The 19,703-nt window shown below is 39.4% G+C and overlaps 1 protein-coding gene across 1 annotated transcript in view; it reads left to right on the top strand.

The window, feature by feature from the left end:
* The first annotated feature begins 225 nt into the window (after positions 1 to 225).
* The window catches only part of eif2b3 (eukaryotic translation initiation factor 2B, subunit 3 gamma), a 32,984-nt gene continuing 13,506 nt past the window's right edge, over positions 226 to 19,703 (top strand). Inside the window, exons 1-6 of the mRNA XM_080478462.1 lie at positions 226 to 528; positions 1,306 to 1,471; positions 4,473 to 4,630; positions 11,985 to 12,144; positions 12,368 to 12,479; positions 19,372 to 19,461. Of these exons, the coding sequence (XP_080334588.1) occupies positions 526 to 528; positions 1,306 to 1,471; positions 4,473 to 4,630; positions 11,985 to 12,144; positions 12,368 to 12,479; positions 19,372 to 19,461 (689 nt within the window). The 5' untranslated portion in view covers positions 226 to 525. The remainder of the gene's footprint in view (positions 529 to 1,305; positions 1,472 to 4,472; positions 4,631 to 11,984; positions 12,145 to 12,367; positions 12,480 to 19,371; positions 19,462 to 19,703) is intronic.

Here is a 19,703-nt window from a genome sequence, read left to right as displayed (position 1 = left end):
TTTTTGAGCTTTGCGTCTACAGGAGTAGCGGAGTGACTGTCTGCTAATCTGCGTAGAGCGTGTGTGAGCCACAGTACGTAGATAGTACAGTCAACATTTAAAATGCCTCTTTTATTTTTCACTAATTAAAATATGTGATATTACTGAAACACACTTAGGATATTGTGACAGTATTTCAGCATGTCCGAAATGAGGAACCATGCTGCGGAGGAAAGTTTTCCCATCACGGACACATTTCACTGACGGACCGCAGGTGTCATCATACCATGCTAACCATTAGCTCGTTTAACGCAATTTGTCTGGAATAATATCGCGACTGGTCTTATTCTGCCGCTGTCAGTTACTCCTTTGGCTGTTTGGGTTACATGAGACGTGTCCGTTTGGTTGTGAACTGCCTTTAAAGCGGCAGTATCGTTTAATTAGCTCTGTATTAACCGCCAGCCAAGTGCTAACAACAGCAACACGGAGTAACTTACATGCGTGTAGCAGAGCTGTCGTTGTCAGATTATCGGGGATCACAGAGAAATGGTAAGAAAACATTTATTCCACGTGATTGCATCCACATTTTATTTCCCCCTTAAAGGTGTTTTTGAGGATTCACTCTGATTTACGGTTAGTTCAAGCACGCGGATGACAGCTGTGGTAACTTATTGTCTTGAACATAATGGAGAAATGCATGACAGTTCTTTACTTATTTGGATCTAATATTCATACACTTTATGATTTCATTATAACACCGGTGCAAGTCTGTGTGCCTCAGTTACCCTGCCTACTTTCTTGGCATGTACAGTTTTTATTACAACTTTGTCATAGACACATATTGGATGAGGAAACCCTGTAGAGCTGTTTTGAAACATCAAGTTTACCTTCTATTTCTCTATATAGTGCCATAGAGTTTATTTTAGCACTTTGTCGGGCCTTCTCTGGCGCCACGCTGCAAAGTTAACACTTAAATAATAGAATGTATATAGCACTGGCAAAATTGCTTGCAAATAAAAGTTAAAGTTGTCATTTTTTGTCTTTACATGTATGATATGACTTTTTTGTCTCTGTGATTATTTTATCTCTGTGTAGAGCCATGTTGCTATGAAATGAAAACAAAAATATTATTTTTGAAACAAAGGGAAAAACATTCTTTGAAAAACTATTTATATTACGTCAGGCTTACTTGGCTGACGCATTGACAAAAAAGTGTATAATAAATCATTAAAAACCTGTTGTCTCAACTGTATGTTGTACACAATGCTCTAAATCAAATTATAGCCTATTAGTTAAGTATTTTCTCTGTGTTGCTTTCTTTTCCAGCCGTCCCCAGGAGACAGCATGGAGCTCCAGGCAGTGCTGATGGCGGCTGGTGGGGGCTCTCGTATGACCGAGCTGACATACAACACCCCCAAAGCTTTGCTGCCCGTCGGCAACAAACCTCTAATGTGGTATCCCCTTAATCTGCTGGAGAGGGTAGGATTTGAAGGTGAGAGCCAGAGTTTTCATATTTCTGTTCTTACTTCTACTGTTTCATCAGCTACAACTACCAGCTACAACTGTGTACTGTTAATCGTGTGGTCAGTGTTAACACTAATATTCTATAAATTTACAGTTCAAGTTACTAGTCGACTAACAGACACCAGACTTCTTCAAATTTACCCACTTCCATCTGAAAATGTGTCTTATCAGCCATAATAAACAAAGTTTGCTGTGTGATGCACAGCATGTTTAAATATATAGCATTTATTTCAGGATCTTGTTTAATTGTAATCAGGATTGTGTTTGCAAGGCTGCATATCAGCGGTCTGATTTCAGAATGAGTGCACAAGTGTTATTAGTTTGCCCTAAAAATGGGAAAGAAAAAGAAAAAGCAATAATCCAGATAAATTTGGCCCATTTGGAAAAGGTGGAACAAAAAGTGGTGTTTTTGAGAAGAAAGTTCACCTTCCACCCAACAATATGGCATTTTATTAAAATGTAATATCACTGGTAGAAACCTCATGTCAGATCTGATCCTCAAAGTTTTTTACTTGAGTGAACAGTCCTTAAGTAAAACAGCGTCTCCCAATTCTTCTGTCATTTATCTCGGGTGGAATGTCAGAAAACTTAAATTGGTTTTATTTAAAGTACGTTTTACCGGGTGTAGAACTTAAGCATAGGTTGTTGTTTTTTTTCGCATACAACCAGGGATTTTGACTTGTGCATGAAATATGTGAATACCGTGAAAAAATGGACACTCCAAAAAAATTGTGTCAACTGGGATATTTCTATTATTGACCTGTTCTTGTATTTTTGTTAAGAATAACACTAATTTGTCAATAATTTGGATTGTGCGCTGTGTCCTGATAATAAGCTGAAGGATGTTCCAGTTATTGTTGTTTGGAATAAATGTGTGTGACTAAACAGAAAAGATCCTGGGATAAAAACAACATCAAGCATTTCTTTTCCAATTTGTTCCAGTGACACTTTTCACTAATTTCACTGCATGTTGAGTCGGTTTAGAGCGTTTTTTCCTCAGATTACGTTCACAAGCTTGTCAGCACATTGTCAGCCATATCAGGTGTGCATTTCCTCTGCAGATTTACAGTCCTGATTTTGGACTCTTGTGTGCAGTGGGTCTCGTAGCTCTGGAATTATAAACGGCCCCTTTATTTTTCCTGTTTGCTTCTTTTGCCAGTAAACTGGACTGTTCATTGTAAAAGCCTGTTGCGCCTCTCTCGTCTAAATGAAAGTTGCTTTCCATACATAATCGTCCTGTGTGGCCGGCAGTTTACTGTGTGTAGCCCACTAGCCAAAGCTGTGCAATTACATTTTACTAGGCTGACACAGCGAGAGTGAACAAATGGCCGGTAGAAACCATTTCATGCAGACATGCCTAATTGAACCAGACGGACACTGTAGTATTCTGGATACTTCAATCTGTATTGTGTTCTACCAACTGTAGTAACAAGTGGTTAGTTTACTGAGCTTGATAGTTATGATCTTATGAATATTTGATATCAATTCAACACTGTTTATGTAGCCCCTCATCCAACACAGTCATTTCTAGGTCAATATGTAGGTAATTTAAAATGAGCTTGTGTTCATGCTGATCAGATTTATTTTGGTGAAAACAAATCCTGGTACAAGCTCTCTGGTCAGTTTTTGACACAAGTATGAAGGATGACATTCGAATTGTGCCCCATGAAATTAATTGGAAGGACGGGTGAGTCCTCTACCACACCATAGTAACGTCTCGTACATTTTTCAAAGTTTTTGCAATTTTCCATTCCCACTGGCCTTCAGTTCTTAAAGTAATGATGGACTGCCGTTTCTCTTTACTTGGCTGATTTGTTCTTGCCATAATATGAATTCTAACCGTTATCAAATAGGACGATCAGCTTTAGTACCAAACTGACTTCTGCATAACACACTGGATGGGCCCAACCCCGTTAAGACGGCAAGAAATTCCACCAATGAGCCCCGACAAGGCACACCTGTCAAGTGAAAACGTTTTCAGATGACGACGTCATGAAGCTCATTGAGGCCACGTTTACACGTACCCGGATATTTGAAAAAACGGTGATATTTCTCTGCCTTTGGGCCGCGCATTTACTCATAAACGCAGCTCTGACTTACCACAAGCGATGATTCCCGAAAACTCCGACCACAGTGAAGAGCTGGGTAAACTCCGTGTCTCCGGGTGCATCTAAAGAGGGGTAGGCGGATATTTACGTCACATTTCGTGACGTGTTTTTTTTCCAGGATCCTTATTAGCTATCCTGGCTTCATGCTTCTCGCTACACTGCCCCCTACAGGTTTGGCTGCTCATAGTAGCTCTGACCCAGGTGTATATGCGGGTCCATGTCAATGAAGTTGTTTTTTTTAAACGGAGAGGGGGAAATATCGTGTTTTTTTTTAAAACCCAGGTACGCGTGAACGTGTCCTGAGATAAGGCCAAGGGTTTGCAGCGCTGTCAATAAAGCAAAGAATGAAATAACTCAAAACATGTTTCGTATTTTACAGAGTTTTTCATTTAATACAGAGTTCAATATGTGTTCATTCATATAGGTTTGATGCCTCCAGTGAGAATCTACAATGTACATAGTCACGAACATAAACAAAAAAAACATTGAATGAGGTGTGTCCAAACTTTTGACTGGTAGCGTATATAAGATATCTAAAACTATGTAACTGCAACTAAACCTAGCTCGAGGTAAATACACTTGAAGTGAAAATGATCGTACAAGGTCTTTGTTAGAGAATCATGTACTTCCAACGGGGTCTGAATCTCGAACCTAATCTGACACAAATCCATCGTATCCTGATAGGTCACTGGTTCAAATCCCAGCCTTTGTACTGCATGTCACTCCTTTGCTGTCTCTGATTTCATCGCCTCTCTTAGTTTTTACACTAAAAGGTGGGACAAAGAATTAACAAAGCCATCATTTGAACAACTGAACCTTCTATTCTTCCATTAAATTTATTATATTTCTTACCGTTTTTAGAGGTGATTGTGATCACGACCAAAGAGGTCCAGAAGATGATGAGCACAGACCCTAAAATGAAGATGGATGTGAAGATGAAGCTGGATGTGGTTTGCATCCAGGAAGACGGAGACATGGGCACTGCTGATGCTCTCCGGCACATCCAGCAGAAGATTAAGGTGTGTGTCAAATCCTGTTCTCTTTACACAATTTTGTATAGAACCTTTTACTGTCGGTGAACAGAATTCAAAAGTGTGTTACATATGATTGACAAGAAGTTGAGACCAAAAAAGGATCTTAAACAAAAAATAAACATACATTTTATACCTTATAAAATAACATTTTCGATGTCCATCTCCTCTTTATCCAACATAGTTTGACAGCGTTCCAGACATATAAAATAGAAAAAAGACATTTGGACGAATAAGATGATATTATAGCTAAAAAAATTGTGAAAAGGTAAAAACATAACAAGAAGTGATTGTGTGTACTTTCTGAAATTAAAAGCCAAGCCGAAGAAGTACATTTTAAGCTTATGTGATGTTGTTGCAGCATGTGTAAAAATGAAATGACAAAAAAAGTTTCAGTGAAGATTCAAGAAACTTTATTTTACTTTACTTAAATGGAAACAGGATAACTTGCTATTTAATACCGCTAATCTAAAACATTTGTAAATGTATGTTAAATGTAAATAATGCGTTTGGGTCGCGCATTTACACAAAAGCGCGGCGACGAATCACCAACAAACCAGGATTCCTGAAAACTCCGGCCACAGTGGAGATCTGGATAAACTCTGTCTGCGGTTGCATCTAACGGCGGATATTTACATTACAATTAGTGACATCGTGTCTGATTGGCTATCATGGCTTCTCGCTACACTGCCCCCTACAGGTTTGACATGCTCATAGTAGCTCTGAACCAGGTGTATAAGCGGTCCCTGTCAATGGAGATTTCTTTTTTTTAAACGTAGAGGGGGAAATATCCGTTTTTGTAAAAACCTGGGTACGTGTAAACATGGCCACAGAGATGTAAAAATGGGGAGAGATTCACTAATTTGCATTAAACTGCTTTTAAACATTTTAAGAAAATTGCGAAGATATTAAAGATGCCACCGTCTATGTATGATATTGCTCGTTTAATTTAAATCTGATTTACAGTCAGATTAATTCAAATGCAAAATTCCTTTCGGAAACTGTTGCAAATGGTGACGCTCTCTTGGAATTAAATTATTGGTTTATGACATTTTGAATCCTTGCATTCTGTTTTTTTTTTCATTCAACATGACATCCACACCTTTGGAAATTTGAGTTGTTAACAACAACTGCAGCGAGATAATAACGACTAATACTTAATGGAAACAAACAATGAATGAATTATATTAATACTCATGATAGAAGTCTGTTAAGGTTCTTTATTCTGAAGTGTAATGTTTACTCCACACACACACAAAAAAAAATGCTGAAAGGTTGAAGGTGGCATAGAAGATAGAAGATTGTGGGGGAGGTTTACGGGGCTGTGTGTACTGCTGTGTGACCACTGATCCATGCCTTCCAGTCCCCCGGACGGTCAAGGCTGCAGCAGTGCCTCATTTCACCTTTTCAAAACATATATAAACATTCACGGACACACACGCACACACACATTTGTACGCATGCCGTTTCGGTACCCGTGACCCCCCAACTCCTATTTCCAGCCCCCCCACTCTTCTGTATCCTGTCTGCTGATCCCTCCATTCAATTCTCTCTAAACACATGAAGTCATGGTTAAGACTTGAACTCTCCGTGCTGCCAGTTTACCCACTGCACCATTTATTCTCATGCACATCTGTGCAACATTTGTGTTTGGCTGTATAGTGTCCCCTCTATACTGACTGGTGTCCTGTGACCAGGAAGACATGTTTGTATGAAGTTTTGTGCAATTTAGAGCTGCTGATGTATTTCCAAAACAACCGCTGTCGTTGACTGATGTTTGACTAATCATTGATTTTCATGTCGTCGGGAAGCTCGGTGGGGGGGGGGGGGGGGGGGGGGGGTCGTGGTTTGGACTCCCACTGTGAGGCGCCGGCCTGATTGAAGGCTCGAGGCATTTGTGTGAGGAGTTTGTATGTTTGTCACACTTGGTAGTTTTAAATTGACTGTATGCGTGTGAGTGGGACGGCACTGTGTGGTCCGACTCAGGCTTGGCGCCCTCTCTGTGTGGAGTTTGCATGTTGCCCCCCCGTGTGTGTACGTGGGTTTCCTCCCAGTACATCTCCTACTCAGTCAGGCTATAGAAAACATGAGAATTAAACTGGCCAAGTTTTAAAAGAAGATCATCCTGTAGGTTCATTTACACTACCAGTCAAAAGTTTTACAACACCCCAATTTAAGTCGAAGACCTTTTCAGGAAATGGGTTAGGCATATTTTTAGCTCTAAACACTGAATGTTATATTAAAATACTATCTTAAGAAACTTTGATTTTTTTTCTTCCCCTTAAAATACACAAGTTAGATTTGAGTGAGAAAAAAATTGATACATGATATTTGAAAATTCTGGTCATTAAATCCTTTTGCAAAACATAAGTAAGATTGTTCCAGGCAACTAAATTTCTCTGCGAGCAGCAGCATCCATTTTCCTCTTTAGGTTCATACCAGAACGCTTGAGTTGAAAGTGCTCAATGTTCCAGTTTAGTGATTTTACAGCGATTTTTCAGACAAAGCCTACACGCTGCCTTGTTTTATATTCCAGAAGATTTCTCCACTCTCCCAACGTGTAGTTTTTAAAGCTGCAGACTTCTCAAGCTTCTTGCTTTTAATTACACCACATGAAAATCCTCATTTGAAGGCACCGTTGCCTTGCCGCTGCCACTTTTCACATTCTTACATCAATGTCAATAAATTATGCTTTTAAAAAAAAAGAAAAGTTAAAATCAAAGCATCGAAATGCCAAGGGTTTTTTTGTTGTTTTTTTTAAACCAGACTGTTTCATGTTTTTTTTCCCCGTGGTCTTCAAATCAGCCGGTGCAGATTCTTTAATAGATGCTTAGTTTAACCACATCTTCACACACTTTAGCAGGACCGGCTCCAGCATGCTCCCATTGGGAATCATTGAGTTCGTAATCCTTTGAGCAGCCAGCTAGATTAGAGGCATTGAGTTACACACACTCACACACAGCAGGGTGATGAGTGAAGAACCGTAACCATGGCCGGCCAAATCCCAGCACAGAGATCACTCAATCTGTCAAACCGATGCATGAGCACAGTATACACACACACACACACACACACACACACACTCGTTCATGTCTTTACACAAACACACTCCCATAAAGGGATTTGGTGTAACCTATCAAACAAAATACTTACAGGAATCAGTGTACAGTCTGGACTGGGTCGTTCCTCTCCATTATTGAATAGAGAGATTACTATCGGCATTTTTTATTTTGTTCACTCTTCAAACAGTCAAGTTGCACAAAAGTGAGCGGATATGCTGATTAATGCTTCACTCTTTTTTTTCTTTCTTTTTTTAACATTAAGCCAAACTCATGAAAGCAGTACCTTTTTTGTGTGCTTAAAGCCCCTTTTGACGTTTCCATTGTCGCTCCGGCTTAATCAGCCAGCAGAAATATTGTGAATGGCCTGAGAATGCCTACATATACATTCGCTGATTCAGAGGTTTATCTTTGGTCAACACAGGTTAGTCGGTGTGTAAGACTCGGGACAAAAGGTGAAGAAAGAAAGGGGTGAGAGATTGAGGTGGATTTCTTTATGAAAGGAGCACAGCAAACATGCTTAGACGAGACTTAGTGTCTTTTATATTCCTCTCTCTTTACCCGCACTCCGGCTTTTTCACTTCTTTCTCCACTTTTTTGCCTCTGACCTTTCATTAGACTTAATATTCTAAAAAGCAATACTTTTTCAGTCTTTTAAACTGAAGTTGTAAAGGATACCAAGAAGCTTCCTCTTTTATTCAAATTTTATTATTTTTTTGTCCTTTTACTACATAGTTACATTCTCTTTTTATTCTTTTTGCAGACATATTTGAATAGTTCTTTGCATATTTTATTGTAGCTAATTGCTGCAAAGGTTTGACTTGCTGCTGAGTGTCTAATCGACGACACACTAAATCTAATGGAGATGTCCTCTTTTAATGCACTGTAAAATGAGGTGTGATTCTTTTAGAATTGGGGGTGAATGATTTTTATCTTACTTTTTCTTTATTCTTCACTGAAAAGTTAAAGATACTCGGTGACAAAAAGACCATATATACAGTTTAAATTGAGGCGTGATGGGAAGGGGGAAAAAAAACTTGAATAAACCACCACACAGACAAAATCATGTTCTTAAAATGGCTAAACATTGTGTCCGCAGTAGTGTTGGATTAAAGTCAGTGGCCACTGGGACAAGTAAGTGTCTGTGTGTGTGAATTTGTGTGCGACAGTGTGTGTGGTCCTGACCTGTCCAGTGATCCTGACTGTTGAAAGGCCAAAGTGTCTGTCTCTCCAGCTGACTCCACTCTGCTGTCGCCTCTGTGTGTGTCCCAATGTGTGTGTATGTGCGCGAGAAAACAGTTTAAGAGCACTTTTGTCCATTAGTGTGTGTGTGTGTGTGTGTGTGTGTGTGTGTGTGTGTGTGTGTGTGTGTGTGTGTGTGTGTGTGTGTGTGTGTGTGTGTGTGTGTGTGTGTGTGTGTGTGTGTGTGTGTGTGTGTGTGTGTGTGTGTGTGTGTGTGTGTGTGTGTGTGTGTGTGGGATGCATGCATACTTGTGCGCTCTGTTTCTGAACATGTGTGCGAGCTTGTCACATGCGTGATAAAGGGAGGAGAGGGTTGAAAGAGTCGCAGTGTCAGTAGATATCCTGCAGACGCCTCCCGCTCTGCTGTTGGCAGCTTCCTGTCGCCAAGTCCAGGCCACATCAGGATTCCCGCGGAGTCTGGGTCAATCCACATAACCACAGGCATTAATGCAACCATTCAATTTTCAACATAATTACAGAAAAAGTTTACAATTGCACTGCACTGAAGCCTGTTGCGTCTCTGGAGATCAAGATCAGAGAAAATTCAAGCAAAATGGGCTGAAATTCTTTACTGGATAATCAAAATTCCAGCATTGATCGGGAATAAAACTTCATTTCAATTTCGATAACAATTTAGTTCTCTTTGTTATCGTCAACTTTTCTTTTCTTTTTTAACCCTCTGGGCACCGGAGAGCAATTTGACTGTTTTCACTGCTGTTGTGTTTACATTCATATCTCACTATTTATAGTTTTTATCTTGAATATTCCTTGTCCCTTTTTTCAGCACAACCTCACCTACATGATTCTACAGTTATTTACTCATTTTGACACACTGGAAGAACACACTGGACCTAAGTTCACTAAAATCACACAATATATAGACGATTGTATAAAGTCACAGTTTTGACTATGCTTTTGATTTTACCTCATATTTCACTATTTGAAGGTGCTAAAACTGGAGTGTTAAACACCAATTAAACATTTATCAGCCCTTCAAATAATTCTTCCTTGCACCTATAGCGGCTTTACTTCTCATGTTTTTCTTTCTTGTTTAATCCCGCTCCCATCTCTCCCTCTTTTTCCACTACGGACAGAGTAAAATGTCTCTGTCATTGAGGCTGCTGGTGCTAATGGTGGGATTAGTTCCTCTGCTGACAGCCTTCATCACCGGACAGAGAGACGGATACCGCACACAGACACACAAATGTGGGCGCAGCCACATTTAACCCACTTACAGACATGTAATGTCAATAGTAGCCAGTTAAAAGAAAAGGATCTCTGTTTTTTTGTTTTTTTTTATCACTTTACATGTTACATGTCTGGAACAATGACAAAAGCTTAAGATGGAAAAGAAAATCTTGGCTCTGGAAGAATTTTCCATCCCCTTTGAAGTTGAGTTTTGCTACTCCCAGATTTGTGTTTTCCTTCTATCTTCATGATGGCTCTAACACAGCCAGCTTATTCATTGTTGTGGACAAAAGAAGGTAGGAAGATATATGGATGTGCCTCAGTGTTTGCCAACAGTTGAAGAAATGGAAATGGTTATTGAAACGTGAACCAGATTTGGATTTAGACACTTTTGGCTGTAAACACGGGTCATGATCCACCGTCTTTTGTTTTCAGCACCTATTTTATCAAAGATGACGACACACACGCACACACACACACACACACACACACACACACACACACACACACACACACACACACACACACACACACACACACACACACACACACACACACACACACACACACACACACACACACACACACACACACACACACACAAGAAATTAAACCAAACACATTTGTCAGACACTGACATTATGTCCAGAACAGAAGTAGAAAGGTCCAAGTGTTTGTTTCATCTCGCATTCTAAAGCTCCCGTGAAAAGACAGCTTTCCATTTCCACTCGTGTTTTTTTTTTGTGGTAATTCCTTTTTTTCTCATAACCTGTGCCAAATAATTGTCCAAAAAATAATTTTGAAGTATTTTCACATCAACCGTTCCCATTTTTCTTTGTTCTATGAAGCAGCATGAAATATCTGATGACTCACTCGACACTAACGGGCGCTTCCCAACTCACAATAGACATTTTCACAGGTTTCTCGGTACCAATTGCCACGCCTGTTTGAGATATTGATTGATGGATGTATTGTATTAATGAATTGATGGATGTGATACAAAATCAATTATAATTAATCTTGAATTTTAAGTGAAGACTGTTACGATATTTGTGATTTTGGTCAGTTTTTTGCTACTTAAAAAAAATGTTAGGCTTAAAATGATGTATGTTTATACTGATTTTAAAGTCTTAATATAAGAAATATTTATATTCAGTTCATAAAAATCTTGTCATGTATTAAGATAATTGTATATATGTTTCCTCACTCGTGGTACTCTATTTCATGTATTCTACCATATATTTTAATGAATCTTTCAACCTCGAAATGAATTTAAATTCTGATGGTTCTCTTCAAATAAAGATATGGATGCATATGAAGAGTGGCAAAGCTACTTGTACACAAACCCTTTATAAACACATGCTTATAACAGAATCGTAGCAGAAGACAAACCTTTCTAAACGGTAAAACAAAGCAGAATTTGTGGCTGGCATTTATATTTAGGACCTAAAATTCCCACTCGGTTAGCCACTTTGTGTCGTGACTACATACAGTCCTCGTCTCTTCTTGTCACCAGATACTTTCATGTATAGTCTACAGGCATGCCCGAGGTGACCGTCCCGAGCAAGCCGACCGCTCTTTCTAAACATTGTTTTCCCCATGATCTGTATTTGGAATTCTCTTTCTTTGTGTTTGTGTTGGGGTAACTTTGGAACTGTCCTCAACAGGTGGGGAAACTTGACTCCGAAACATATGCCCCAATCAGAAGTTGAACGCATAAAACCTCTAAAGTTGGTCCAGCAAAACCACATTGGGTGTTAAGGGATTTTGTGGCTGTGTCTTGCTCCTGTGCTGTGAAACCAATGCAGCAGCCTGGCTGACCTCTGTCTTCCTGCCTTCTCTTCCCCCATCAGACCGACATCCTGGTGGTCAGCTGTGATCTGATAACGGATGTGGCGCTTCACGAGGTCGTCGATCTGTTCAGAGCCCACAATGCAACCCTGGCCATGCTAATGAGCAAAGCCCACGAGTTCACGGAGACGGTCCCAGGCCAGAAGGGAAAGAAAAAGACGGGTAACATCATCACTAATCCTACAGGATACGACTGCAATTAGTCTGATGTAATATACTGTTTTTTACAGTATGTATACACGGCTTATGCTTAGCTACAAAATACTATGGCTCGTACTGTGCCTGTCAATACCTGTTAAAAGCTGTTAATAAGTGGAGTAACATTATAGATATGTGCCGTTTTAATGTCATGGTCGGACATGGTTTATTTCTTTTTCCTCCCCAGCTGAGCAGAGGGACTTTGTTGGCGTCGATCCATCAGGAAAGAGGCTGCTCTTCATGGCCAATGAGGCAGATCTAGAGGACGGACTGACTGTTAGAAAGTCCATCATGAGGAAGTAAGTCTGACAGATGCAATGCCACCTTCACTGTTTCATGTCAATAGTCAATATACTGATAATGACAGCGGGTAAATACCAGGTTAGGGATTGATGCACAGCACAATTCAAATGTTTTTTTGCTGAAAGTTTGTGATTAAATACAAAATGTTTAGAAATACTCTCAATAAAAATTCAGACCTTAAACGTAATGATTAGGTATTAAAAGTCTCCAAAGAGCTGTAACAGTGCATAAACCTTTGTGACTTGAGAAACTTTAGAAGTTCAGCATGCCCAGCCCGAGGCTTGAGTCGGCATACGTTTATAGATTGTTCTCCATCTCATATAGTTTGGAGGTTTGTTGACGATCAAGCATTGGTCAGTACAAGACAAGGGTAAGGACTTTAATGTCCCAAGAGAAATATTCTCTTTCACAGTTTGTCCATGAGCAAGTAAATACTCTCACATACACACAGGGTCAAATAAGAAAACACAAAATATTGGTACATTCAGTGTTTATGAAGTTACTTTAATATCGCAGTTGGTAGAATTGAACCATGATCGTGGATCTGATGTAGCCTCCAGATGGAAGCGGTGGGAGATATGTCTGATTTCTAGTCATGATAGTGTGGCTCACCGTCTCATGGTTCAACACATAAATTCCAACGTTTCACCTTGAAGCGGTAAAGACAGTTTTATTGCAACTCAAAAATCTTCAATGTGTTTTGTGAATGGTGAATATTTATTACTTTATCATTCAAATCACCGTGTTTGTTTAGTTTTTTTCTACGTATGTAAGAACATTAAATTGATTTTTAATAATTTTCTAAGTTCTGTTTGGTGGAATATGTTTAATTTTGGTCAGTTTCAACAGATTTGATCACATTTTACTAACATCCCTGGGTTTAAATGTTCATATTACACATCTGTTAAATGGTGCTGAATAGAGGGTTACATGCTGATAAAATGATGTGACCAAGTCCAACATTGTTCATCTTTGAAACTGTTTAAAAGTCTCTCTTCCCAATTAAAAAAATATCTTCTTAAACAGTTCAAATGCAATATTTAATTTTCTCCATTGTAATATTTTACAATCAGCCAGCAGATCTTAGAGTAAAAGGTTCTGCAGTGGGTGTGTGGGGGGGGTTCAGTTACAGGAAGAGTACTCTAGGTAGGTTTTCTGAGTCCTAAAATGCATGTATGTGTGAGAGTGGGTGTTTTGGGAGCTCGTAAATACTTCATGGAGCCAAAGCCACTGTAAATTCTGTCCAATAAGAGGGCCAGAGCAGCTGCTCACATGCTTCCCTGCACAGGCAACTCTTGAAAGACACACGCACACACACACACTTTGTCTTTTTCACAATCACAGACGTACTCCTATGAATCCACTCACAGGCGCACATAACACAACCTCGAAGCGAAACATTGATGGAGAGAAAACAGTCACACGTTGTCAAAGTGTTATGGAAACACATCGAGTCCAGAGCTAAACAGCCATTTGTCATAGTGGTCTTTCAACTTGAAACTCACCTGTGGTCATTTATAATATTCGTTGGTCACACAAAACAGACGAAGAAACTTTCTCCGTGCAGTATTTATTGCCTTCGGCTGTAACAAAAGACATCCCTGAGTTGCAGGTTCCTGTAGCCCACCAGTCGGTCGCTTTATAAGATCTGACTGTTTTGAGCATTAGTACCATCGACTCACAATTCACACACCCACGCTCTGCAGGCTCTTTCCTCTCTGAAGCACTTTATGCATTTAAAATGTGTGTGAATTGCCCCTCTTATGACCCTTAACGTCAGCGCTTGGGCATTTTATTCTGTCACACCATTAACAGCAACTCTCTTCTCTTAAAGGCCTGTCAGTCCACTGTTACAATGTGGAAAACATTATGTATAATTTAACTTTTGTCCCTGAAGCTTCACAAATACATAAACCAGTGTGTCTGATCAAGTGGCTTTCTGAGTCATTTGCACAAAATTGGGTGTATTGTAATTTCCTCTTTGTCCGTTATTGTTGACCGCGTTGTGTTCTTCCATGCAACCAACTATGTGATTACATCCCTGATTCAACTGAAACTCTGACTTAACATTCCTCGGGTTACGTCTCTGTGGTTTCTGCATGGTGTAGGTGTAACTTAGAGCAAAAGTGTTCTACACATGTGAGATTGTTTTACCTGGAAATCGATTAAATGCTGTGAAAGGACTCAAGCTGAGCTTCCCCTCATACGTTACAGCTCCACCTGTCAGAATCTAATGAATACAGACCAGCGGAAATGCTTGTGGTTGTTTGAACTTTTCAAAAAAAAGCTTTTAAAATTGTCTGTATTTAACATTTTTCGCTTGTTTTTAAGTCAAAACCATGTTGACTTTGCATAGAAGCTGTTGAAATCTAGATTTGAGATTTAAATATGAGCTACAATGACATTTAACATATTGCTGTAGTAGTTAAAGCTTGTTGTAAACTACAATAAAAGTGGAAGATTACTTTACTGCAATTTGTATGGGGGGGGGGGTCAATTTAAATGCATAAAGAGCATCAGAGAGGAAGGAGCCTCTGATTACACGATCACAAAAAGACATGCAGCAAACGTTCTCATATTGAGGGCACGACTCTAGATGCTGACTCATGACATTTACCACTATATGTGCATTAAAGTGCTGAACAATTTGATCACACCTCATAAACCAGAACCACATAGAAGTTAGACAGTTTTCTGTTTTTTACATTTATTCACATATCCCCTATTTTATGGTTTGTTTCAGGGATTTTTTTTTTTATAGTCTCTGTTGTCCTATATAGAATTATCTTTTAATAATGTCTGTTTATGCGACAGGTTTCATCCTCGTTAAAATATATTTTTTCCCCACGAATCAATCATTAATCACTTGCTCAGCATAAATCTATTGTGGATTTGGATTTATTTTCTATTATCGGAAGAAGTAGAAGTACCTGTACCAAATCCAGGAGACCTCTCCTCACAGATGGTCCAGAATTGAACAGAGGAATTTTGATTTTTATTATTATTTTATGACATTTGAGCAACTCTGATAATAATTTGACTGGAGTGGAGGTCTGCAAGCTGTGTCTCTGAAGCTACCGGTATCTCTTCAACATTTCTGCATGGCGGCTCCAAAATGACATGTACATTAACAGCCATTGTTACGGTCGAACTTGCAGTTTGCTGTGAGACATCTGACAGATTTGAGTTTTATTTTGTCGACTGAAGGAAACGTCACATCATACTATGCGCTCTGCATCATGTCTTTTACATTGGTGAGTCCTTAAAGAAAGCATCGAGTCAAATTTATTATGGACAGACATTAATGTTACAGGATTATCTATGTGGAGGTATTGGAAAACTACTAAACAAATTATGTTGAAAGAGCTTCACAGAACAGTGACAAAATGTCACATACTGTATTCCTAATTGTTCTTTGTTTCAAAGGTTATATGCATTTGGTGGCTCGATACACATTATATTTAGTGAAATGGGTCATAACCGGTAGCCTGGCTGTACAAGAACAGTCCAAGCACACTTTTCTATTCAGGCTTCCCCACCTGATGGGATAGGTCTTTACGTTGAATGTCGGGGTACCCTGGTCTGAACCCTGGATGCAGAAAGGGGCTTCCAGCTCAGTCAGTGGTGTAAGTTGAAATGATTTTCTGTGGCGACTCTTGAGATGACTGTCAAACTTCACAGAGGTTTGCTTGCACACATGTTAAAGCCGCAAGAATATTTATTCTATATTTTGACTTGAAATGCAGATCTGAGTATGTGTGGATAAAGAGGAGCACATTTTTTGGTTTGGAATTCAATAGTTGAATGCCCTTGGCAAATTGTGAGCCCTTCCGTCCTGCAGGCTCTGTAGTGAAAACCAGACTAATGAGGGCATTAACAGTCATTCTGACTCATCATCTACTGTTGGGGTTCTTAGTTGTAACTCAATGAGACATGAGACCATGTGTGTCTGTGAGTGCTTGAGAGATGTGTCTCCTCTCTCCCACTGAGGACTTTAGTAGTACTTTAGTAGTCAAGTCATTAATCCAAAGGTTGAGTCATCCTTGCCTGCAGAGGCACTAAATTCCTGCTCCCCTTGACTTCGAGCTCTACAGCACTCGCAGCAACCAGAAATCACGTGACTCTGCTGTAGAGCAAGGCAAGATGTTTACCCTCGTCTGGGAAGTCCGAGATGCTTGGATGGTAGTTGGATTCTGCCACACGTGTGGAAAGGATGTGGCGAAAAGAAAGAGGAGACATGAATCACCATGTGTCGATAATAGAAACACTGCATGATGGATTCATCGTATCCAAACATTTGTGCCAGTTTCATATGTGTTACTATCATGCACATTATTGTGTTACCTCAATACACAACCTCTGTATCTCTCTCACACACACACACACACACACACACATACACACACACACACACACACACACACACACACACACACACACACACACACACACACACACACACCGAGGCTCTGCCCGGCTGCAGGTGCCAAACTGTGATGTCACATGCTGGCCGTTCCCATGAATTTGACTCAACGCCCATGATACTACACACAGAGACATACACCTGGGAACTGTTGTGTGAATAAATACATTGGACAAACACCCACAGAGCATGTCTGTGTGTGCTGGAACATGTGTTTTAATGCTTTTGAATAAAATGCCTCGGCACTAGGCGAACGCACACACTCGGTTTGATTTACGGCTTTCAGCATCTGGTTGTAAAATATGTGTGACCATGCAGTCGCTGCAGTTATACTGAAAGCCTGCAGTGTTGAGGGGAAGGTACATGCTGGAAAATAGGCGATTTTGGATGAAGAGAAAGGACGTATTAATTTAGTTTTTATCTACTTATCATGCCATCATGTTATGAATGTTTCTCTAAATGTTTTCAAACTTGAATACGTGTATAAATTAAAGCAAACGTCAACCAGCGATTTTAAATTTTAATAAATTTTTTTAAAAAAAAGGTGAAAACATTCACAACTACAGGTCATAGTACAGATATTACCCACCAAGTGCGATTATAAAGACCTGAGCAATAAGAAATTCTATTTTTCTAATGTAGTCCAACAAATATTATTTAATTGACACAAGTGATTAACTCCAATCAATTTCAATGATTTATTTTCTTTGTTTGTACTCATTTAAATTGAATGATTTTGGCACAAGAATTACTTTTACAATTATGTCTAACTTAAAAAGTGTTTGATCGCTGTAAAGAAAACAAATGTACTCAGTTCTAGGACAACAAACAAGTCTGAAAACCAAGTAATATACTATCTCCTTAACTGTAATTCAGGAGTTTTTAAATTACCTTTGCTGTTTTTTTATGTTTTACATTTTACAAATTTACGGAACAAATGTAACTGAAGCTTGGAAAAACACCTTGGTGAGGCTTTATCCTTGTTATTGTGAGTATTTTGCACCAATTGTCAGAAAGAGTTCCCTTAATCACCCCAGCTTTTTATTCCTTTCTGCTGATGCGTAATGAATGGGAGATGAACGCCACTGTGAACATCGTGTCTGCTTTTCATTTTGTCAAAGTTACGTTACTGTTTTCCTGATAATGGGATACAGACTTCAGTTCTACAGATAGAAAAATCTAAAACACTTTGAAAAATAGTGTAAGTGATTTGTATTAAATGGGCTTAAAGATGAAAGTGGTGGTAAAGAGCAGCTCTTTTCAGGTACAGTGGACCGCACAATTTTAAATGTTGAAAGCTTGGAGGAATAGGAGGATAGTCAGTCAGAGAAGGTGACTGGGTGAGGACGGATTTGTTTATTGAACCCTGAAGGATGACATGGTTTCCTTTGGCTCTCGCTTCATAAATGTCACATTTGGGCTCGAGCCGCCTTGTCTCCATGTGTGTGGATCAATGTGTGAATGAGTGAAAGCATGGGTGGGACAATCTGTCCATATGGTCAACATAAACCTGTCCGACTGGCAGCGGCTTTGTGGGGTGACATCTATGGTAGCTGAGCGGGGACAATAGACAGATGTACCTATTCTTTGGCTTTTATGTAAGCATATGGCTGCTCTCGGTCGTTTCATCTGATGTTAAAGGCTTTTCCATGCAAGGAGCAGGTAAATTAAATACTTTCAGCAAATGAGAAACAAGCAGAAAGCATAAAAGCGGCAGGTGATGAAAAGAACCCCTGATTGTTAACCCCCCCCCACCCTTATGGAGCAGCCTTTGTTAGACTATTGAAAGTGGTGCATGCATGATGTGTGTATACCCTGATCTGTGTAGTCCATGAATCTGTAAACCTGCAGCATTTGGCTTGATCAGACTCTATGAACCTATAGAACATTTCTAAAGGGAGCCTTATATCATTACTTAAGGTAACAAGTATGGCCTTTAAATAAAGAAACCAATTCTAAACCAAATTATGTCACCTTTCACTGCAGATCATTAATGTTTTCGACCTCAGCCCTCTGTAAGCCACCACAGAAAGTTCTCTGGAGAGGTTTACTTTAACTTGATTATTTAACTATTTTAACAAATGGAATCACAGTCTATTTGATTACTATTTGTAAGAGTCTCATTTTTGTACTGTAACAGCTGAAAACAACAATAAAACTTCAGTTGTACCAAATTATTTCATACCTTTTATTTCGTAAATCCATCATAAACTACAGTTTAAATATATACACCCACAACAAAACTGTTTTAGTTTCTCAATTATGTAATTTCTTAATTTTCTAAGTCATGAAAGTGGCGCATCATAAAGATTGCTGATATAGTTAGATTTTTCAGCGTGTCACGTGTTTCCTGTGAGACGACTCGTGCAGTTTTAAGTGGTTTTGCTGAGTATGTAACCGAATGGAGCTAAAATTCTGGTTTTGCTGTTTCTGTGTGTCCGTCTGTTTGCCCCCTCTACCTGCAGACATCCCAGGATGCACATCAAAACCGGCCTGGTGGACGCTCACCTCTACTGCCTGAAAAAAGCCGTGGTCGACTTTCTCACAGAGAACAAGTGAGTTCTTTATGAGACATTTGAACTTCAGCCCTGTTTTATTATAATTTCACAATGACTGTCTGTGTGTGTGTGTGGACTATTAACCAACAGAAAGTGCATGCGTGTGACCCCACACTCACTCTGACTCTGACTGTCATGCACTGCTTAATGTAGTGCAAGTGTTAAACATGGTAATGTGGTGCGTAGTGCTTTGAAAGGTTCTGTTAGCACGGTATTCTAGAGAGGTGTTAATTTGTTTT

This window comes from Lipophrys pholis (genome assembly GCF_963383615.2).
Source record: "Lipophrys pholis genome assembly, chromosome: 1".
Classification (NCBI taxonomy): Eukaryota; Metazoa; Chordata; class Actinopteri; order Blenniiformes; family Blenniidae; genus Lipophrys; species Lipophrys pholis.
The sequence above is the reverse complement of the archived record's forward strand: the minus strand, read 5'-3'. Positions and strand labels throughout refer to the sequence as shown.